Source organism: Harpia harpyja, chromosome 8, assembly GCF_026419915.1.
Source record: "Harpia harpyja isolate bHarHar1 chromosome 8, bHarHar1 primary haplotype, whole genome shotgun sequence".
NCBI classification, from domain to species: Eukaryota; Metazoa; Chordata; class Aves; order Accipitriformes; family Accipitridae; genus Harpia; species Harpia harpyja.
In genome coordinates, this window is record NC_068947.1 from 12561357 (window position 1) to 12585874 (window position 24518).

The window sequence follows — 24518 nt, forward strand, 5'->3', positions numbered from 1 at the left end:
AGTCTGTGCTGCTCTTTCCTCCTTAAATACAGTAAGTAAATGAAGGCATAGATCAGGTAAACGAGCACATAATGAACATCTTCAAAGGAGTGAGCATATACAAAAATGAGATAATAAGTGATTCATATATATATTATAAATATTATATGCATTATAACATGAGTTACCCTGAAGGTGTGCGCAACATCTATATACATATGCAATATGACTCTCCCACCCCTCTGCCTGTCCTCAGCACCACAACAGAATGTCAATGGCAATTACTACAATTAGTGACAAAGTCAATTCCACAAGTACGTGGATTATTGAATGCTTCCAGTGCTTTTTTGCTCCCTATGAAATAACAGTCCCAAGCTTTGTGGATTTTTAAAAAAATTAATTACCTGTAATGACTGCTCAATGTACCTGGCATGGCAGCACAATCCCTTTTTGTACTCCAGGGCTACACAAAAAATGATCCTATGCAACACAGGTGTGGGAACAAGAAGTCGATGACATTTGTGAATAGGGTGCAGATAGCTTAGAGCCTTGGCTTGCTACCATCCCAATCAGGATAGCCAATTTTTTAGTGCTCTGCATAAGTTTGTGAAGGACGATTTAGCTTAAGGAATGACTTTTGATTGGCCTGTGATGTTGCTCTGGGGCAACTCAAAGCCATCAAATTCCTTTCTAGGTTAATATAACTGCAAAGCAAGGGCAGCTAGGCTTTAGCTATTCACACCTGTTCCAACATTATTTGTGAGGAACCATTTTGCAAATCAGATATGGCAACAACAAGGTCTTAGCTGGAATGCAAATTACTCTACAGGGGCCTGCCAGAATTAATGGGAGGAGGATGGGACCCATATTCTTGTTTTGTTCAGTTTCAGGATTGAATATAATAAGGCTCTGTTTCCTCATTATTATCTTCCTCTGTAGACTCCAGCGGGAGATCAATGACTAAGATTTGTCCCCTGCTGTTATTTCTTTGTGTCTCAGTTCTTTAGAATTTCCTTTTCTTTCCTCACTTTCTTTAATTTGGTCTGATTTGCTCTCCAGAGATATATTAATTTAATAAATTTCTAGCCTACCTTCTGACTTTGGAGACCTTCTCCTTCACCAGCCTTATCTGTCCATAGCTTTCAAAATACATATGTAATAAGCTGGCATCTTTATCTAGCAAGGATATTCCCAGAAACGAAGGAATCTTATTCTAAGCAAATTTAGCTAATGATCCTTCTTTAAAGCATAAATTCTTTAAAAAAAAAAAAAAAAATTCTTCAAATTCCTATATAAGCCTTGCAAAGGAAATAAGCCTGAGAAAGTGCAAATGAAACATCAGACACAATACCTGAAGCTTTTCTTCAGATTGTGTATTTGAATCTAGTTATGGCTACAGACCTCCTCTTGAATACCTATTTAAGCGTTTTGCTGCTTTTTGAAACATTGGTAGTTTAGCAGAAATACTGAATGCCCTGTGCTCACTGTTATTGCTATGACTTTGAAAAGTCATACCAGTTTACTGATAATGCTATAGCTACTTCAGGGATCTAGCTAACCTGCATGGCAACACATAGCTGAAAGTGAGGATCACAGCTTAGCAAGGCACTGGAGTGTTTAAGTACAGAGGAAAGGCCATAAGCACATGTTTACAATCAAGCAGGTACTGCTGGATTACAGTTTAACACAGACATGAGTGAGGAAAACATTTCAAGCGTAGAGCGCACAGGATAACAAGAGTATGTATGATCACTAGCAAACAAAAAAAATAAACATTGACAAAGCCATTTGACTTCAATGCCTAAGGATTGTGAAACACAGCCTTAACGTTTGCATCTCTGTATCACCTGCCATTTGAGATTTTCAGAACATTTTACAAACACAATTTGGCTACATTTCATAACGCATCTGCCCCAAGCATTTCTCTAAGCTTCATTTCCCTGACTTTATTAATAGAGAAACTGAGTGGTTAGACATCTGGCTCAAAGTACTTGCACAAAAGAGCTCCTGAAGGTTATGAATACCGCTACTTAGAGGCTAGAAATCTGTCCATTTCTGTCGGGGATAGCTTTCAAGTGAATGAGTGCAGCAGAGCAATTGGTACTGTGAGAGGTGAGGACCTGGTATGTTGAAATTTCAAACACTTGGAAAACTTTCTATTTCCCTGAAGAAAGCTTAAAAGCCAAATAAATTTAAGTGATTAAACGATGTGAGGATATGTTTATTTACTTCTACAATAGGAATGCAAGTTGGGGAGAGCTGTAGGTAGAAATTCTTACTATGTGGTAGGTGAATGGAAATAGAGAAGCTTTAGGAATAATGCTATATTCCTATATTAAGAGAATCCCCTGTTTAGGTTTGAGAAAAAAGCCGCACCACTTCCTTACGATGTATGTTACAGTCATGGTGTGAAACCAGCCATTCCACTGAATGCATTCAAATTTTGGACATTTCATTAAATGACTGACAACCCAGAAATTGTGTTACAGTAGGTACTAGAATCTGCCTCTCTCAGGAATTTTATGTAAGATGAGGATGGCATTCCTGTTAGTCCTGGTATGAACCTTGGCTTTACAGGCATCCTGTTGCACTAAGAGTGGACAGAGGAATACTTTGCAGGACATTGCCTGACATACAAATTTCAATCAAGACCCCATAATTTCTGATCAGATATGGGTAGAGACAAGCCCCTAGACTCCCATTATCAGATTACAATGGATGATACCATAACAAAGCTAGCAGTATGTGAGCTCTGCCCCTGTGCAGGAAGACTGATCACTGAAGTGTCTGACTTCAGTTCGCTCTCAGCAAAGTCTTCCCAAAGGGTAGTGGTAAGGTGGGATTAAAATGAGAGCTCCTGGCTTTCAGAGAGCACTTAGTCACTCTTGAATTATTTTTTCTCTTCATGAAGCAGCTTTTCTGGCATTTATTTCTCCAGCAAGGAAAGTAGGGAAAATTCAGATATTGATGGCAGATCCCTCTAACAGTCATCTTTCAAGACAAGGTTTCCTTCAGGATCCCCTTCAAGTTCCAAAAGTTGCACCTGAGCCAGACAGTTCACTGGTTTGTGCATCCAGAGCCAGGGTATCACTGCAGGCCCTGGATGTTAGAAGAGCACTGTCCTTTGGTCACTCAACAGAAACCCGCTTGAGGATCTTCATGGCTGTTTGTGTCCATGCTGATACTGATCTCTATATTCAGACCGTCAAACTGGATGATAGACTCACTTGCTATGAAATCAGTGAGCTGAATCAATCATCAGCAGTCATGGCACATTGCAGAAGAGGTCAGGATACTTTTGTGGCCTCGCTGTAGAAGCTCGCAACCATGTACAAGTGTAGCACAGACAGTTAAACTTTTAGTTCATCTTACCCAGTAGTGCACCATTTCAGAGCTATATCAATGTGACTTAATATTTGATAGAAAGTTCTCGCAATTGTCTTTCACTAAAGACTCTGAGATGCACTCCTTCTCTCCAGATGGATTAAAAAGGGAGTGCTGTACCTATAGTGTGAATGAATCAGAAATGCTCCCTCAAGCCCAGAAGCTGCTGAAATAAAAAAGCCTCAGTGCTAAGGTCTTTATGGCATATGTGTCCTTACAGTATACAAGTACATAGGAAATATATAAGTATATGCACACGTGAAATATAAACCACAAAGAATACTAGCTGTTGATAAGTAACTTCCTTTTCTATGATATGACACATATTACTGTATAAGACATATTACTGTATGTCTTAAAAATAAACATAAATCATTTTTAGATCAGCGATTGGGTATTTTGCTTAATTCTTATTTCTTCCACTGTCACTTTTTACACCGAAATCTCTTTGGAGAAGGGGCAGTCATGTCCTACAAAGTCTCAGCACCAAGCGCAATGATTCCACAGCCAATCTGGCCTCCCTGCTCTACTGTAACACAGATTATTAAAAACATTTGTTTAGCCTTTTTATCAACCTTTTTTCTAGTTACTGTTGAAGACGCAAAAGAAACTGTGAACTCAGTCTCAAGAAGTGAAAACTGGCTGCACAAACCAGATGATTCTGAATTAGTCTTGCAACAAGCTGCTGACAGCTCTCTGTTCAGCTCTGCTAAGATGGGTGGGGAAAATTACACTGGTGGGTGAGGTGAAACAGAAGGGTGAGACAAGACCAGGAAGGAGCCTCTCCTTCATTGTATAATCCTGAGTGCACACCTCACTTTGCAGTGCTAACAGTGAGGTCAAAACTGCCTTCTAACCTCTGCTTATCTTGTTAGTGACTCAAAGCATGTGAAAAAAATTTACAGGGAAAGATTTACATACAAGTGTAAAAGAAAATTACACACCCAGGGTATTTAAAGAAATACAATAATATCATTGCAGATCAATGTTTGTTTTTTCTTCAGTACATTCTTTTCTCCTTGCTCCTGGAGCTGAGACATGTGTAAGTGTCTCATGGCATAGCTTGACAGCAGGATTGTTGAGGGCTTTTCCCATCATCCATTACTATGGTGGCATGTTGTGGCTGACTGCACTTCACAGGCATGAGGTACACATGAGGGAGGAAGGAGAGGACCAGGACTACGCTACCTGAGAGGAAGTTTGAGAAGAAACCACAGCTCAGTCACAGCCCAGCTCCTCCAAGCACAAGAGGGTAGATCTCAACTAGGGACAAAACATGCCCCACTGGCATGTTCAGATGACATGTGTTTTCTAGAAAGTGATAGACAGCAAGACGAAGTCATTCTCTATCTCCTCCCTCCAAGTGTTAAGATCTTGAGACCGGTCACCAGGCTAAAAGGTATCATCACAGCACCGTACGAGGACAAAACCCTGGAGCTATGCCTGAGTGCTAAAATTTGTCTTGGCTCTAGTCACATTGTAAGCACTTTGTTTTGTACTCTGATGTGCAGACACTTAAAAGCATCGTTTCCCTCTCCAAAATGTTGCTCTTGTAAAACCCCTTCTCATGGCAGCACATGCAGGAAGTTGTACTTTGAGTCACTTGTCACAGCTGGTTGCAGGGGACCAGATCAGTTCCCAGGACTAGCAGATCTCTTGGTAGGCAGGCAAAACAATCCCCAGGCTTAGGTAAGCAGCACAGCAGGCCTCCACAAGGTCAGGCTGGCAAAGAGATTCAGTCGACCAAGCATTTAGGAATGAGCTCTGCAACTCTCTGGAACAGAAGTCTGCACACTAGACATACTGTGGTCTGGGCTGACATACTCACACACAGACTTCAGCACTTGTCTCAGACCTATATAGCCACCTCTCCTAGTGAGCAGAAACCTCACTGGAGACAGTGAAGGAGTCACAATTGCACTGGACTATGCTACGGGTTTGCACAAACCTTTGTTGAATGCTCATCCACACCCAGCTTCAGTGTCCTGGACCAACTTCATCAATATTTTATCTCCCTGCCCTCCTGCATCACCAGTCCTTTAGATGTGTGTTCTTTGGGAGAGGAGTTACCTGATATTTTGTACCTACACTGTGCCTCTACCTTCCATAAAATAATACTCCTTTGGGAGTGGTGGATTGCAGTGTGCTATTGTCACTGTCCTAGCTCATCCAATTAATTACATAAAGAGGGGAGGTGAAGGGGGAGTTTGTGCAGTCCCAGGTAAGCAGTTTGAACTGCCAAGACTTAGAAACACAAATGTGAGGCTCCTCTTCAAAAAACAGCAACAAAGAGGATCCAGAGAACTTCAGGCTGGTGGGCTGCATTTCAGTTTCTGGGAAGTGTATGGAGCAAATCCCCCTGAAAATCTTTTATTCCAGACATATGAAGGAAAAGAAAGTGATTGGGAACAGCCAGCGTGGCTTTACTGATCACAAACTGTGATCAGACCTGGCCAGCCTGACCGTGCCTTCTATGATGAAATGTCTGGCTCTGCAGACAGGGAGAGAAGAGCAAATGTCATTAACCTGAGCCTCAGCAAGGCTTTTGACAATTTCTTCCACAGCATCATTGTATCCAGCCTGGAGACAGATGGACTAGATGGGTTGAGACAAGCAACTGTTTCCTCTAATTGGAAGTTGTGAGGCCGTGGTAGGAGTCTTGTGTTCAGTTTTGGAACTCGCAAATACAGAAGAGATATCGTGAGACTGAAGCAAGACCAGCAAAGGGTTACCAAGAGAGTTAAAAGGCTGTGCACGTGACATTTTAGGGCTTGAGAGTGTCCCTGGTCAATAGGCACAATAGAGTCCTCTCAACAGTCTGCCAGTAAGTTAGTTCTGAGTATAATATGTTCACACACTGTCCCAGGGTGCTTTCCCCACAGCTCTGTAGACAGTGCTTTGGTTTGGGTGCTTCAGACAGGGCAAGGGAGATGGAAACTGTCATCTTGTGCTGCTGGAAGACATTGGCCTGGTCCATGCTTTATTCTTGTACCGGCAAATGATGTTATCTCAAGGTGTCCCTTTTTTTAACCAAAAGAGATGTACCCGGATAGCCTACAGTGAAAGTGTGGTTAGATGAACATGAAGGTGGCTTAAGCTGGAAAAGCTTACTGTCCTTTCCCATACAGATCACTAATTCCAGTTTGAGTGCATCCTGGACAGGGGACTTCTGCTTTCACTACTCTAATACAAAGAAAGATGGCAGTACTATTATATAGAAAAAGGGCATTTTTGTGTTTAGGGAAGCCTTAGTGGGTGTCTTCACTGACCGTCAAAAGTTCTGGGAACTGGGTGATTGCTATTCAGAAACAACTATGTGGCTTCTACTGTTTCCCAGACACCACTACTCTCCAACTGGACATGTTTTTGTGAGATCCACTCTCCCTTCCTTCCTCCCTGTTCCCCCAGGTTCACCTGTGACTGACATCAGAGTGGAAGTCATGCCTACTCGCACAAAGAGCCTATGAGAAGAGATGTCAACAGCACAAAGATCAGGTATGAGCTAGCAAAAAAATTGTCTGTTTTTCTGGATCAGTCAGTGCATGCATGAGTCGAACTTATAAATGTGTACTCATATTTCTTCTTTATTTGTACAGAAATTGTCTGTTTGATTTGGTGTGTTAAAACAGATAGTTTTAATCCACAGTGACACTGCTTAGTCCATGCTGATTTGTGTTCCTGTTTACATACAAATTTATTCTTTACAGGACAGTTAGCTGTCTATATCTATAGACATGCTCCTGGCTTTTCTTGTTTGCTGTGTAATAGCACTAGGAAGCAACACTTTCCCAAACCCTATTTGACTCATGTCACTTGAAATTAATAGTTATTAATATTGCTGCCAATCCAGAAATAGAGGAGGGCGGGAGGGGATGGGGTGGTTAGAGGTTCATTTTCTGACTGGAAAAGCATGTTTTCTTTGTTAGGCTGGTCTTCCTTCTGCTAAGTTATTCATGCAAAGACATCCTCTCATAGGATCCCAGAAAGGACCCACTTTTATGCCATGAAGCCTGAGATTTGACTCATTTTGGTTAGCTCCCCAAACTCCCTTAACATCCCAAAGCTTTTCCCCCTTCCTCCAAGTAAGTAAAATTTTCACTTCTCCAAGTGTCTCTCTGTGGATAAGAGAACAAAACCATGGAGAGTTTTGGTAAGTTTTACCATCCAAACTGTGGTTTCTTGCCACCATGGGTGGGTTTATTTGGCTGGTGTAGTGAATTTACCTGCTACACTCCAGCCTTGCTAGAAGCTCAGTATTCTAGTTTTTCAAAGTATTTTCAGCCAAACTATTGCTGGCTGAAGGGGGAGAGGAGTCTGTCCACCCCCAGAGAAAGGGGGGAAGAGAGGAAAGGGGAGAGCTTTGAATGAGGAATTAAAAAGCAGTTTTCATTAGTGATGCAATAACACAGCAAGATACCTCAAAAAGGTAGAACTATAAATGCATTCCAGTTTTAATTAAGAAAGTTCCTGCTCACCTTCTAGCTGCTCAAAACTGGAAAAAAATGAACAGGTGTAGGACAGAACTAACAACACACCTAATCTTGATGTTGGCTTACTCATACCTCTCCTTGGCTTGTTCTCCTAACCTGGGGAAATTCCCTGTTACAATGTGAGTAGACAGTTAACAGCTTTGCCAGATGGTTATCAACAGAGAAGTGGAACTATAAAATGAGTCATTTCATCATCTCTAAAGATCAGTGATGAATAAATGTTTTATTGCATATAAATATGGGAACATGCAAAGTACATGCTCATCCACATACACGAATGCAGTAGTTCAAAGAGCTAAAATATTGCATACATGCATCAGGCCTCAAACCCTCTTTAGGCCATGAGATGCTTTCCGGAGAGGTCATGGCCAGATGAGCAGGAAATAGATGCAAGAGCATGGCAGAGGCAAAGCTGTATGAAGGAAGGCTCACACTACCCCTGCCCTCCAAAATTTGGGCCTTCATTTCTACTAGAGGTCATACTGTGTGATACGGAGGGCTGCATTTCCTCTTTGATTTCAACCCATCTGACCATAAATGCTCAAATCGTGCCACTGGCTGCAGTAAGAGAAGAGTTATTTGAGTGACTTAAAGCTATAGAATAGGATCTGTATTATGGATGCCATTTCCACTTGAAGAAGCATAGAAATGATTCAGTATCCAGTTCTGTAAAGAAGTGATATGGCCTTTGATCTGAATGGCATTGTATAGAATGTGTTATTTGCCACAGAAAAAAAAAAGAGAAAGCCATAATAGGCACTGTGCATTTATCAGGTGAAAGTACACAGCTAGCAGTAACAAACCGCGAACAACTAAATTATGACATCTGTTGCTATTTTAACAGGAGAGGTTGAGAAACACGAGTGAGAAAATTCTTTCCTGAGGTCAGAACCACCGGCACAGACTTAAGAGGTAGTTACAGATCAGGCAGCTAGGGAAAAAGCTCTTTACATGTTTTGTGTGTGAGCTCTGTATCACACAAGGATTATCAATAATGAGTTTCTTGTGCATGGCTCTGCAAATTTCTTTGACAGCTAAAACCACACATTGAGAATTTACATATATCTGTAGTACAAAAGAATATGACATATATTATGCAGTAATAAATGCACCCTGCCAAGACATGCTAAGTCATTAAGTTTTAAAGTATTATATTTTCTGGCAGATTTTAAGTAGTCTGTATTGAAAATAATAAACATGTTCACAACAGAAAAAAACAAATTTTTTTCACCTGTAAAGAATGTCGTAACCTGTGGTATTCTTAGCATCTATATCTCGCACCTATTCAGTAATACAGGAATATGCATGTAGGGGCTAAGCACCTCCTGGGTTCTGAGTTCATGTAAAGCTTGTGAGAACACTCACAGTTTCCCTGTCAGCAATTACCAAGTGAGCTTTAGAGGCAATTGGCACTGGTTTTGACAGTCTTCTTCCATGTCTTTTAGGATTAATTAGCAAACATCTCATTACGAGTGTGCCCCATTTTTCCAGGCCATACAAAGGCAGAGCAGATAGTGCCTTTCTAATAAGTATACGTGTCTAGCGGACAGAGATTTTAGTAGGTGTGCAGCTTTCTCACAAGTAGAAATTTGATGATCTTTAAGGTCCCTTCCAACCCAAACCATTCTATGATTCTATGAAGTACAATTCTTCCTTACTCAGCCTTGGTGACTGTTAAGTTTAATGCAAAAAGTGACTCAGAAATGGGAAGATCAACTTCTCCAACAAAGGTCTGCTTTGCTTAGTATTAAATGTTACAATATTTATATTAATTAATTTATCCACCATCCATATCCTATAGTCAGGAAATAAAATTAAAACATGCATTGATTAATATATTTGGGGCATGGTTTCAAACTACTTTGAACAGTTAGTTAGATTTTGTCTTCTGCTTAGCAGATAAACGGGAATAAAGCACCAGATCACTAGAAAGTTCTCACTACAGAATGAAATACTGCAGTGAGAATGAAACAATACTTCCATTTCAGATACTGAACAGCTTCCACCTTCTGCTGGGAAGGAAAATTTATCAGTGCAAAATCACATGACAAGGAAGTAATGTGACAAAAACACTCTCTCCACACATAACTCATCACTGGCTTAGCTTAGCATGTGTAGTACGGTTGTGTCCCCCTTGGTTTTGTAATTATGAAATCTGGAAAAGAAAAGGAAGCAAATGACTTTGCAATGTTACACAGTAGGGCAAGAATTAAACGTAAGTGTAAGAAAGATATGAGCTTTAGAGCTTGTTTATGCTGCTGATGATATAAATAGGAAATTTAAATGCTTTCCACACCAGCCTTTCGCAGCTGAAGAGATTTATGTTGCTAATGCAAGGTTACTACTTTAACAGCCCCACCAATCTTTAACTACAACTTTGGGTCAATGCAGCCTCAGAGATGTCCCCTTACTAACTTCTTTTAAACATGGTTGTTAGTGTACTCTGCAAGTGGGATTAGTCACAGTGATTAGAACCATAATCACTGTCTCCTCCTCCTTGTCTGGCCACTTTCTATGAAAAACAGCACAATCAGCTGCGATTAGAGACCCCAGGGTCTGCGTGCTGAGTGGACGCAGGATCCTCATACCAGGCGCTAACGCAGATAATCAAACTGCAAAGAAGGGCAGGACCTCATACCAGTTTGTTCATATTACTTGGCTGCAGGCTCTCAGCCCTGCTCAGCATATCAGCTCCTCGCATTTTCCTCTGAAGGGACTGCAGAGGGTACTTAAGACCTGCCAGAGGTAGTACGGTGAGATTCACCCTGTCAGCGATGCATGCATATATTTTAGGACTTGTGGCTATAATGCCAAACAGCTGGGCAGTCTACATCTGCTACATCATAACGAGCACTGGTAAAATCTGTCCCTGGAATGAAGAAGTTGTTGTCGAAGTAAGGGGACGTAAGATACAAAATCCCACGTAGAATCCCATACTGTAAATTTCACGTTTCTGTGGGCAAGGCCCTGACAAGGTGCAGCATTCCTGGTGGAGCAGATGGTTGAAAAGAGAAACCCTTGAGTCCAGGGGGAACCTCACAGACCTCCAAGGCTGCCCCTGCCCTGCCTGCGGTCTCGGGCCTCTCCCCATCCCTGCCTCTCCGCGAGCTGGGTGATTCCTGCTACAAAACCCTCACTACGCTTCTCCTCCATTGGCCCTGCTTCCTGCAAGGGGGGAGGTCCCCAAAAACGTCTCCCGGGTCCTCAGAGGGGAGACAAAAAAGACCCTTTTGAGCCTGTCCTGCCCCAGGCCAGCAGCCCCTCGCATCTCGTACTCTGGACCTCCACAGGCACTTCCCACCCACCTCCCCACCCCAGGGAGCAGACACCCTCCAAGCAGGCTGGCAGAGCCGCCCGGCCGGGCCTCGGCCTCCCCGGCTGCTCGCCCACCCTCTCCGCCCGCCTTGGGTGCTCCCCCACCACTGGCACCAGCGCGCGGTAAAGCGATGGCAGGACTCCGGCGAAAAAACCAAACCCCAACACTGCTGCTGGGAGGAAAAACAACATCCATGCGGGAAGGCAGAGGAGGGGTTGCTCCCTCCCTTCAGCAGGAGGAGCCGCTCGCTGCCGGCTGAGCGTGGGCAGGGGTCAGTGACTGAATGCGTGACCCTCAGCGGGGGGATCTCCGGGAGGGCCGGAGCAGCCCCTGGGTCCTGGGCTAGGAAGGAGACAACGGTCCCAGCCCCTGCAGCAGGCCGCGCCATCTGAGGAGGACAGGCCACCCTGGGCTCCGGGCTTGGACCCCAAGGCCATCGACAGCCATCAGCGCTCAGGGCAGGGCTGGAAGGCAGGCGGGGGGCTGAGGAGGCAGGAGGGCAGCTGTGCCACTGCTGGGGTTGGCTTTGGGTGGGCAGCAGGTTGGGGTAGGGCCACAGGCAGGGACGCCGGCGTGGTGTGAATCATCTGCCAGTGCCGGTCCCTGGCTTTCATCCAGACACAGCGGCGAGCGGGAGCAACCGCCTGGCTGGCCTGGCCAGGGTACGGCCCACATCAGGCAAGCTGCCGTCAGCCGGTCTCCCTGTCCTTCTGCTACGTGCCCAGTGATTCGTAGCAAACCACCCAGCTTGTCTGGCAAGGCACTGCTCTGTAAAGCAAATGGGGGTTTTCTCCCTCTGTTTTCAGAGCGAGATGTTGTATCAGCTGCCCGACACTTCGTCTATGCCCATTCAAATCCCTCTGTGTATCTTATGTTCAAAACAGGTGCATACAACTGTACAGCTGTGAGGAGCTGCTTCTCTCAACTGTGAAATTGTCTCCTAGCAAAGCAGAGGCCAAAGGCACCACCATGCGTCCCCAGGAAAGAGCACAGAGAAAGGGGAAACAGGTACAAAACATTAACTCACCCAGCTCTGCGGAGTGTATTAGTCAAGGCTGCATTTGCAGGGAAAATGCAGTAAAACTTTCCATGAGATTTTACTTAGACATATCATTAATGTAAGGTTCGTTTCCAAGGGCACCACGAAGCGCTTCTTAACTACAGCAGCTGTAATCACAGATTTTGTGTGTAACTAGATACATGCAAGTAACTAAACCTGTGTCACTAAATGTGCAGAGCGTGGCTAAGTGATTCTGTCAGAAGTAGGTTAGCAGGGTCCATCTTACTCCCTGAGGAAGCTCTAAAAGAAAAGGCAGTTCTGTTTGTATCTTTATTGGGACTGGGGAATAAAACAACCTCCTAGCAAGTGTGCTTAGAGCACAGATACATTTTGTTCAGCTGACAGTCACTAACAGGGGTTGTTTAACAAAGGAAAATTAAGCCATACAATCACAGAAAGAATGTAAGGGCTTGTTCCATCCTTTATCAGATCTCCTGCTTCATCCATCATCTGCCAAATGCAACAGGAACACCAGTAAGAAGCTGACATGCAGACTTACCTCAAATATCGGGAACTTGCACAAAGGGAGGTTATATTTTTACTCAGCATCTCACTTTTAAAAAGCCCAGGCACCATCACATTAAGTTCAACTGCATTTCTTACTCTTAATTTCAAATTTCATTTGCCCCCATGAAATAATTAAGCAGATGCCTGCATAGGCCTGAATGAAGGCTTCAGTGAGGCGATGTATGTCACATTTTGCTCTCAGTGACAACTGGCTGAGGTAGTCACAGGAGTTGAATGAATATGAATGGCACGGGTGCTTTGCTTGGGAGTTGAAAGCAGTAAAAGCAAAGATGCACTATACCAAGACATGGTACAAATACCAGTTGCTCATATCAATGGGAAGACACTATCATTTGTGGTTACAACAAAGGAAGGCAGTAAGTCAATAGCATAGGCAGTCTCAGGTGTTCCTTTCTCTGACATGTATGGCTTTACTCCATGAAAACACCAATATCAGTTTAAGAAACAAATTCTGGGGGAAGTGCTAGAAATAACAAACCTGGAAGTTACTAAACATGTATCTTCCCGGAGAGGCCATGCAGCTTCCAACGGTGTGTATTAGGGAGTACCAGAAGAGGGATTGTGTGTTATCTTCAGTAGTACTGTCTCATAAGAGAAGTCTGGGATATAGGACATCCAGGTTATAAGACAAGGACTGCAGCCTGGACATCCTGGCATACTGACTTAGGCTTTCATATAAGTCAGGTGAGAGTTAGATGTCATTTCAGGGGAGAGACTTAACTTTACAAGATGGTGCTTCTCATACACCTCTAAGACAACAACAGTGCATTCTTCCTGTTTAAGAATCAGATGTCACAGCTGTAGCCAAACAAGTGAAAAGGAGGAGAACAGGTAGTCAAATAAACGCTGAGAAACTCAGGAAATTGGCAGCAGTATTTGGTATCTCCTGAGAATAAGTCAGCTGATCTTTAAATGGACTGTAAAACATAGCCTCAAACAACCTATCGGCTGAAAATCTTTCTGGGACATAAAGAAAACACCTCCAGAAGCCAATAGCATCTTGTTCAACTGTTACTCCTGACATGCCTTACTGACATAGACAAGAGCTGTGGCATTCAGTTTGGTCCTGTGCTCTGCAAAAGCTGTTCTGTAAAATTCAAGTTGGATTCAATAAACATCCCATTCCAATTTCCGGTTCAGCCATATTTTCACATTCTTTGCTGAGTAACTCAGTAGACAACATTACATTCTCACTGAGCAGGTGTGATACAGTCCACAATTAAATATGCTAGACTAAGCTTAAGGAACCTATTCATATATAACACTCAGTAATTAGTCTCTCAAGGTTGGCACTAGAACAAACACAAGACCCTTCTATCTCCACGTACTAATAACAGCCATATTTGTTCAAAATATTGATGTGAAGCACTTCCTTCTCCTTTCAAATTGCCAGATGCTGAAGGAGCTAATAAATGGGAGCATTGTTTGTGTCCGGCATTTCACATCAAAGCTCTAGGCAGCACAAGAGGCAAAGCCAGACATTTCCTGAGTGGATTTGAAGAGTTTAAGTATTACTGAACATAAGCCATGAAGAACCCAGGCTGTCAGTAGTGTTATTAGCTGCCAGCACATGATATTGTTTGCTAGAAATATTTTACCTAAATGAAAATTCCCCCCAAATGTGTCTGTCAGAAAGGCAGTCTCTTCTTGGAATTCAGAGTCACCTTCACAATACTGGAGCAAGCAAGGTTTCTTGGTGCTCTGGGATGGATTTGCGTCAGCCTGTTGAGAATACTGCTACCCCATAACCTACTGCACCACACCTGATCCACTTCCAAATATCAGTGAAAGTAGCTCCATAATGCCACCATACTTGGAGTTCCCCAGCACTCCTCAATGCTTATATCAAGCTTTCCTATTTTTCCCTTGCATTTTCCCAAAGGCTCCGTCCAGGTGAGGAAAGAGTAAAATGTCCCATGTAGCAAGGTGCCAAATATTCACTATACCATCAATAAACTAACCGGGGCATATTTTCTTTCCTCATTATCCTTAGGTTCTGACCCTCCTCAAAATTATCTGTAGCAAGAGCAGACATAAAACAGTCAAAGAAAAGCAACAGTCACGAGATTGTGTTCTTTACAGGATTAAACAGAAAGTTTGTGGAAGAGAAATGCCACTTTTCTTTTGAAATAGATTACTTCCATTGTAAAGCAAGAAAAGGAGAAAATCACTATTTAAATAAAGGTTTATTACTTCTTCTCTGCCTACAGATACTTGCAATTTTCCAGAAGTTATCAAATATTTTTATATGTGAGATAATTGTATAAGAAAAAACACTTCCATTAATACTTTCTCTGAAAGGACAGGGAGAGAAAAAGGAAGAACAGTGGGATCAAATCAAGCTCTCTGCGCTGTATAATTGCAGTATTCCTAAACATGCTGAATTTTGTCTAACACACACCCAAACACACACAAAGGTAGGTTGATAAAACTACTGTGTTTTTTTATTCCTTACAGTTATTATTTGAACAAATCCAGTTTCTAGGCAGCAACACACATTTACCCTAACCATCCCAATACTTTTATAGTCTTCATTATAGGTAGGGCTGAGCACCAGCTGATTTAAAGAGAATAGCATGAGTGGACATTTCGGGATCCATTGCAAGAACTACAAGAGTGATTTATTACTGACACTTCCATACACCATTTGAACTTCATTGTTTTGGTCCTTCACTGCTCTTTTCCTTGCCATCTCCAAATGTTCTGTTTTTTTCTTGATTCCTCTTTTATACTTGTGTTATGATTGGTTTTAGTGTACAAATCTTTGTGTCTGTGTTAAGTCTCTGAAACCCTTCTGCCTGAGGATTTCAGAGAAAAAATCTCTGTTTTGGGAAAGAAGGGCAGGAGAGGCAGAGAGCACTTTCAGGGGAATTTGCCGCATGTGGAAAGGTGCTGCATTGACAAGTCTCCTATGTTAGCCCCTGGCAGACACTGTCACATCCAGACTATGTACCCAAGAGTGTCTTTAGCACAAGGTGGTAGCTGTCCACACAGCCAGAGGGAGGTGAGTTGAAGAAACAGGCAGAGATTCCCTAAAAACTCTAGGCTGAAGTATTGTCTGCAGTGAGCCTGCTAGGATCAAGAGATAACAAGGAGAGAAGAGAAACCTGCAAAAAAACCAGAAGGGTCTTGAAGAAAGATAGTACCTTTACAGAGAGGATACTACTTGGTTGTAGGTTTGCCACAAGCCCTGCAGGACAGAATCCCAGGCAGAGTAGATGTTACGGAGCAAATCAAAGAAGCCATTAGGCGGCTCTGTGCTCTAGGCTTTCTACCAGATTGTACACAACATCATGTTTTTAGATCAATTGCAGTTAAACATTTTCAGTTACTTTGATTTGTTTCCTTCCGCAGCCCACAAGAAAACTTTCCAAACAGGCATTAAAAAGTCAGCTCCTTTTTATTTTAATGGACAAGGAAATTTTCCAATTATCTCAGCTTTTTCCCAACTCTGCTGGGACCAGACTTTGGCAACGTTATAATATGGGAAAAAGGAATAACTGTAAGTGTTTTGCATCAGGTGTCAGCAGTGTTGTGTTCTCAGTGAACAATAGGGACATTAGGCACGTATACCACTGGTCTAAAGTGCTTCTTAGGAAACAATGTAACCAGTCAAAACTAAATTTTCATTTCTACATATTTTTCATCTATTGTCTCAAATAGTTATCTATAGCCAGTGCTTCATTAACAGAACAAAAGGTGGGCAACACCAGACTGGAAAGGGGAGATGGTCAGTGCTGCTCCTCTACAAGATTTCTCCTTGGTCTCAGAACTACTTGTTTGGTGAAATTACCTGACCACTGTTGTGGGAAACTGACCACAGCAGTCTAAAATGAGCCCTCCAAAGCCATCAAAATTTGTCTGAGCAGCAAATGGCGTGAAATGGTGGACACAGAGGGATCCTACTGCACCTCATATATTTCCTCCTTCACAGGAAACACCTGTGAAATGCCTCAAAGGAATTAGGGGGTGTTCCTCTAAAAAGGTGACATGGTCAATAGCCCAACTTACGCGCCTCTATACCAATGCACACAGGATGGGTAACAAAGAGGAGGAGTAGGAAGCTACTGTGCAGCTAGCAAGCTACAATCTAATCACTGTCACTGAAACGTGGTGGAACAAATCTCGTGACTGGAGCAGTGCAATTGACGGCTATAAAATGTTCAGAAGGGATCGGCAAAGAAGGAGGGGTGAGGGAGTTGCCCTCTGTAAAAAAATTAATTGACTGCACAGAGCTGCTTTTGAAAAACAGCAATGAACAGGTTGAGAGCTTATGGGTTAAAAACTAGGGGCCAAGCCAACAAAGGAAACCTTGTGGTTTATGTTTACCACAGGCCGCCCAATCAAGTGGAGTCTGTTGACAAAGTGTTCTTACTTCATACTTGAAGGCTCTCATCCTGCCGTGAGACTTCAATCACCCTGACATCTGCTGGAAAAGCAGCACAGCAAGGTGTAAGCAATCCAGGAGACTCTTGGAGTGTACGGAGAATCATTTCTTAATCTAGGGGATAGACAGCCCAACCAGAAGAGAAGTATTACTAGACGTGTTGCTTACCAACATGGATGAACTAAATAGAGATGTCAAGACTGGCAGCAGCCTGGGCTGCAATGATCATGCACTGGTGGAATTCACAATCTTGAAATATATGGGCCAGGTGAAGAGTAGAGTCAGGACACTGAATTTTAGGAGACCAAACTTTCAGTTGTTTAAGGAATTAGTGGACGGGACCACCTGGGCAACTACTCTCAGGGATAACGGAGCTGAACACAGCTGGCTGCTCTTCCAGGACATATTTCTTGGAGCTCAAGAGCTCTAAATTCCCATGTGTAAGAAATCAGGAAAGGAAGGAAGGAGAGCAGCATGGCTGAGTAAGGACCTCCTGGTCAAACTAAAGTGTAACGAGGAAATGCACAGGCAGTGGAACCAGGGGTGTTGCCCAGATGTGTAGGGATGGAATCAGGAAAGCTAAGGCACAGTTGGAGCTGAATTTGGCAAGAGATGCAAAGAATAATAAGAGCTTCCACAGGTACATTGGTCAGAAAAGGAAGATTAAAGAAAATGTACCCCTGATAAATAAGACAGGAGAACTAGTGACAACTGTCATGGAGAAGGTTGAGATACTCAACAAATTTTTTGCCTCAATTTTCAATGGTAATCTCTCTTCCCACATCTCTCAGGCCCCTGAACCTCAAGGCAGGGACTGGGGGAATGAAATCCTTCCCTTCGAAAGTGAAGATCAGGTTTGATACCACCTGAGGAACCTGAATATACATAAGTCCATGGGACCTAACAAGATGCATCCCAGGGTCCTGAGAGAATTGCCTGATGTAGTTGCCAAGCCACTGTCCATCATATTTGAAAAGTCACGGCAGTCAGGTGAAGTCCCCAGTGACTGGAGAAAGAGAAACATCACACCCATTTTTAAAAAGGGTAAAAAGGAGGACCCTAGGAACTACTGACCAGTCAGCCTCACCTCTGTGCTCAGTAAGATCATGGAACAGATCCTCCTGGAAGATATGTCAAAACATAGGGAAGACAGGGAGATGATTAGAGACAGCCAACATGGCTTGACCAAGGGCAAATCACGCCTGACTAATCTCATGGCCTTCTATGATGGAGTGACTGCATCAGTGTACAAGGGAAGAGCAATGGATGTCTTCTACCTGGACTTATGTAAGGCCTTTGATACAGTCCCCCACGATATTCTTGCTGCTAAATTGGCAAGATAGGGGTTTGACGAATGGACTGTTAGATGGATAAGGAATTGCCTAGATGGTCGTGTCCAACGAGTTACAGTCAATGGCTCAATGTCTGAATGGAAACCAGTAACAAGTGGTGTCTCCCAAGGGTCTGTACTGGGACCAATACTGTTTATATCTTCATCAATGACATAGACAGTGGGATTGAGGACAACTTCAGCAAGTTTGCAGATGACGCCAAGCTGAGTGGTGCAGTCGATTCAGGGAAGGGTTGCCATCTGGGCTTGAGAAGTGGGCCCATGTGAACCTCATGAAGTCCAACAAGGCCAAGTGCAAGCTCCTACACCTAGGTTGGGAGAATCCCCAGTATCAATACAGATGGGGGTATGAATGGATTGAGAGCAGCCCTGCAGATAATGACATGGGGATGAAAAATTGGATGTGAGCTGGCAATGCGCGCTTGCAGCCCAGAAAGACAATTGTATCCTCGGCCATATAAAAAGAAGTGTGGCCAGCAGGTCGAGGGAGGTGATTCTGCCCCTCTACTCCACTCTCGTGAGACCCCACCTGGAGTACTGCATCCTGTTCTGGGGTCCCCAGTACAAGACAGACATAAACCTGTTAGAGCAAGTCCAGAGGAGGGCCGCAAAAATGAACAGAGGACTGGAGCACCTCTCCTATAAAGAAAGGCTGAGAGAGTTGGGGTTGTTCAGCCTGGAGAAGAGAAGTCTCCAGGGACACCTTATTGTAACTTTTCAATGTATAAAAGAGGCTTATAAGAAAGACAGAGAGAGACTTTTTACCAAGGCCTGTAGTGACAGGACAAGGCACAATGATTTTAAACTGAAAGAGGGTTGATTTAGTTTGCATATAAGGAAGAAATTTTTTACGATGAGGGTGGTGAACCACTAGAACAGGTTTTGCAGAGAAGTTGTGGATACCTCATTATCGGAAGTGTTTAAGGTCAGGTTGGACGGGGCTTTGAGCAACCTGATCTAATGAAAGATGTCCCTGCCCATGGTGGGGGGGTGGACTAAATGATCTTTAAATATCCCTTCCAACCCAAACCATTCTGTGATTCTATGATACCTCAACTGAACAATCTGTCCTGTGCCTCAGCATGAAAAGGAGACAAAAAGGGACACAGTCCTGAGAAAATAATGACTGCTAGTCACTGAAACATAGCACAGAAAAAAAATTACAAATAAAGAAAATGGGTGGCAGCTGTGCAACAGTTTTGCACAGGGATAGAAAGGAAGCATTTGGAGCAAGTGCTGGTGCTCTTCCCTGCTTTTCACACTGGGGTCCAAACAAGTCCACTAATGCCCTCAGGGTAAGCTTCATTGAGGGTAAGCTCTGAATATGCTGCTTTTGGACCAGCTGTCAGAACTGTATAAATCAAATGCGCAGGGAGGCTGGTGTGATACTAGTTTAAGATTGGATCACTACGTTGCTGCAGTACTATTATTGGACTGGGAATGTTGAATACTCTTTTGGTTGTCTTTGCTGCAAAGCATGAAACTAAAAATACATTTGCCCTTTGTAATGGTGAAGAAAGAGACCCGTAGTAAGTGTACATATGCAGTTCTTGGTAATTGCAGTCCCTTGGTGTTTGGATAAGGTCATGTATTGTGTTTTGAGTGATGTTTGAACATTATACTGGTACTTGAACAGTTCTTCAGAAGCTGCCACATCCACACAATGCACATCTTGATACCTGTGACTAAATCATAAAAGGAAAATATAACAGTACAAAAGTCAACGGTTATAAGAGTGCTTTTATTAAGACACCAAAACTCCACTAAACAGACTCAGATAGTCACAATAGCAGTTTCTGCTGAGCATGCAAGATATCAAATACAAGCTACTGTTTTCCATTTCATCCTGAAGACTAGTGCTCAGTTCTTGTAAATGGCATAGCTCCACTGAAATCAATAGGTAAATCTCTAGTCTTGTTACTTTCAAGCAGTTCAGAATTATAAGTACTAAAAACTAGAAAAATGTTTATAGTGAAATAGCTTACCCTTTCACTGCGTGCAGAAGGCAAACATATTATATATTTGAGAGCAAACTGAGCAAAAGTTAAGAGACTCCTACATAACAAAAAGCTAATGGTTATGTTCATCGGACTCTAAGATTGCAAAGATAATTTGCAGTTTCAGTAATGAATTGCAACCAAATGGATCTTGTTTTATATCAGGATCTGGTAACTGATATTTCAGCAAGGAAAAGACAAGTCAAAGATTTTTACTCCTTATAGATTCACTTGAATCAAAAGCAGAATGCAAATGATTATTCTGAAATTTACTGACATATTTAAAAGGTGTATATATAACCTCTAAGATCAATCAGTATGACCTTTTGCAAAACATAGAAGTCCTTTACCCAGTAATCTTATTACCTAACAGAAATTGGACTGGGGGGGATAGAAAAGCAGCTTTCCAATGCTATACTCTACCAAAAAATCAGTACCTAAATGTTATGGCTACTAACAGTATTTGTGAGTTCAGGTTAATGACCAGTTTCCACTAACTTATTTATAATGGTGTCCATTGAGCTTAAAGAGGAATTAGCTTGTTCACTGTAAATTACTGAATTACATGTGACCCAGACACAGCAGACTATCACTGTGTAGGAGGAGCGCATGCAGCAATCAGAACCAAGGGGTGGTGAGGACAAGTCACCACACTGCTTTACTCTCCATCTTCTAACACACTCACTGAATTGGAGGTTTGGGGCAGCAGAGTGAAGAAGAGTGCACTGGGAAAGAGTCCTGCAGGAGAAGTTTACTGCCTCAAAAGATTTTTGTTCCAGTTTATCTAGCTGAACAGACTGCTGTTGTATCGAATGTAGCATGTAAACTAAACCTTTACTGCTGCACTGACAGTAGGGTCTTGCAGCTAGATAAAATTCAGCTCACATTTATAACTATTCTGTTGCTCTCACTTAGGTGGGCAGCACATTCTGTGGCTTGACTGCACAATCATTGTGGTCTAATTAAACAGAATACGTAGGTACCAATTGACTTATCTGGAAAAATATGAGCTGCCAGTAGCAAAAATAGTTTATTTCTTTTTTTTTTTTCCACTAAGTCCTTGTCAATTAAAGAATTTACAATCAAATCTCAAAAACTCATGCTGAAGAACATTCTTGAATAGGTTGAGCCCCAGATTCATAGTGCCTTTTATTTATTTGGTGGAGAATCCAAGACTTGTTCTCCAGCTTCTGTATACTTAAGGCATTGTACAATTAGGTCTTCAACATTGCTGTAGCTCAAAGTTTCAACCTCACCTTAAGTAAATAGTGAATTACAAACTGAAAAGGAGATCTCTCTAAGGGTTTGCTGATTTACTTCCTGGAATATTTATAGAAACATGCAGCTTGTCAATAGTAATGGCACAAGTGTTGCTAAGATGGGCACATAGCAACATGGCACAGTGGGAGAGCCAAATCTTTGAACTTGAATAGAGAACCATGAAGTCTTTCTTTTTTCCCTTCTATTCTATCCATGGAAAAAACCTGCCAAAATTCACTTCAACCTGGAGCTGCAGTCACAAATAGTTCTTAGGACACCAGGGAAGAGCCAGATTGCTAAAAAAAAAAAAAAAAAAAGAGGGGGGATAGAAGGCTTTTATATGTGACATTAATTCAGAAGTCAGTGCTGCAACCAGTCATGACCACCGTTGTGAAGCGTAATGAAAGCCAAATGCTGAGTGAAGACAAGCTTCAGTTCTCCATGTGATGAGACATGGTCCAACTAGAGAAAATAAAAAAAAAATTAATCACGATTGAGAAAGGTAATCAACTACCTTCCGAAGAAAGTAAAGTACATAGGAAAGAAGAGCTGAGTAATTCCACCATCTAAAAGGAGCCATTAGCTGAGACTCCAACATGATGTATAAGTGTTGTGAGCCTGACAATATCCTTTATGCTACAACCTCGTTGCACAACTCCAGAATTCCCATTACTATCAAGTATTGCAACCACTCGTGACCACTCATGAGAGCAGAATGATGAATGAAGACAAGCCATTCTTCTCTCTGTGGAGACACTAAGAGGCTTCATATATAGGTTTTAATTTAATGGACCTAGATATGCCCTTTATACTGGATTATGGCTCCCCAGTGGGACCTGTATCACTGATGGAACTGTACAGCTGCTGGAGCTGTACCAAGGAGCCCCGGGTACCTTCCCTTTGTGCTCCCGACAGGCAGCCCTGCCCAGCCTTTGGGAAGCAATCAGAGCATCACTCTCACCTACAACCGTCTCCTAGGAGCTGCCCATAGATGACTACAGAGGGTGGTCTCCGTAATGTAAGACTAGGGGAAATAGAGCTAATAGTGACTATTCAAGACTTTAGAAGCAGATAGCTGGGATACAGTCTTCCCTGTCCTTTTTCTGTGATATATATTAAGCATTATTGTACTTACTGAAGCAAACTAAATTATCTGTAAATACCATCATGATGAGTCTAGTGAATTTACTGTGGTCACAGCAGCTGCACTGTCATGTATGAGGCCTCCATCAGGAAAGAGTTACTGACTAACTCTGGTAACAATGTAAAATAAGCCTGTTTCCAGGATCAGAATTGGATCTGCAGTAAACATCCTTGAGTTGTGAAGCAGTATTAGATGTTCTTTTTCAGCAAGCCAGCTTTCTCACCTCTCTCTCCTCCTCTTAAAGGGACAAACATACAAATGGTGGTGAGCAGCTAGAACACACTCATTTTACAGAAAAAGTGCTGAATCCTATGGTATTTTGGAAAAGTGTTAAATTCCCAAGTTGCAGAGGCAGAATATTTAGTAGTGGTTAACACTCCTCAGAGCTGTCTTTTCAGACTCTCTGCAGGCACTTGTAAGCACTGCTTATGGATTATCAATATTTCAAGCTCTTTATGTCTAACATTCCACTATTTTCTTGAAAAGCACACCCTCCAAAAAAAAATTAAACCCAAGCTTTTGCAGAAAGGGATAACTTTTGAAGCAAATTAGCAGATTTATAAAGAAAGTGGTATTGGTCTCCTTTATTATACCATCCATGATCCAAAACCAAAAGTGATACACTTTTAATGGAAATGTTTATTGGTGTTCTTCTAAAGTGGTGTGTCATTTACTCCGACTGAGACTGAAGCCATGAAGGAAGATGGAGAAGGCTGTCTTCCTCCTCTGTAGTTTGCAGCATTTGAAAGCAGGCAAGCATAGTAGGAATTTCATTCTTAGTTCTGTGACCTTCACCCACAGCAAACAGAATGGGAGGTTCAAATACCCTTAAACAGAGGATGCTCATCTGCAAGTATTTAACCATTTCAGGAAGAGATAAACACCTAAAAAAAGTAACTGATCATAATTCAGTACTTACATCTGGTAACCTGGAAATCGCTAATCGTAGAACACTTGGTAGCTGAAGTTGTCAGACTTGATTCTGAAGTTGTATCTTCCCATCATTCGCTGGTACTGGAAAATGAGAAGGCTCACAACTCCCAGCACAAAACCAAACACAGCAAAGGCAATGAGGATGATGTATCCAACTCCCATCCCAGCCTCCTTCTTTCTCTTCAAATCAGATGCTAAAAAAAACAAGAGGTGAAAAAAAAAAAAGCTTTGAAATTCCTAAATCTTTTCCTGGGGTAAGAAAAAAGCCTTGCCTACAAATTAGCCAACATGCATGTTGAAGCACAGAGCTGTGATACAGAAGCGAATCAGCCTTTTGGGGAGGGTGATTCTCATGGAAATGTGTGAGCCACAATCCAAGTTCTCTTTTTACATACAAGTGTAGAGTTCCTGAAGACATGAGTGTGATGTGTCTTTGGAATTTGACTCTAAAATTTTCTGTTAAAATAAGAATTAAAGGATCAGCACTGGTGACTTTTTGAAATGCTGCCTTACTTTCAGAATGACCCTAGAGGTGAAGCATTCTCCCATCTTAATCCTGCCCCTGTTCATCTATGATTATTAAAAACCACTTGACGTGCTTTTATCTCATATGTAACGCTTCTGTAAACACAAAGTATTTAGGGAAGGATTCTCCATGTGTGCTGGGTCTCTAAGCTCCCATTCTAGTC

The 24518-nt window shown here is 42.4% G+C and overlaps 1 protein-coding gene across 1 annotated transcript in view; it reads right to left on the minus strand.

Annotated features, from left to right (window-relative positions):
* Positions 1 to 20215: 20215 nt before the first annotated feature.
* UMODL1 (uromodulin like 1) overlaps positions 20216 to 24518 on the minus strand; it is a 50495-nt gene continuing 46192 nt past the window's right edge. Inside the window, exons 20-21 of the mRNA XM_052794066.1 lie at positions 23816 to 24023; positions 20216 to 22214 (exon numbers count right to left, since the gene is read on the minus strand). Coding sequence (XP_052650026.1) covers positions 23836 to 24023 — 188 coding nt within the window. The 3' untranslated portion in view covers positions 20216 to 22214; positions 23816 to 23835. The remainder of the gene's footprint in view (positions 22215 to 23815; positions 24024 to 24518) is intronic.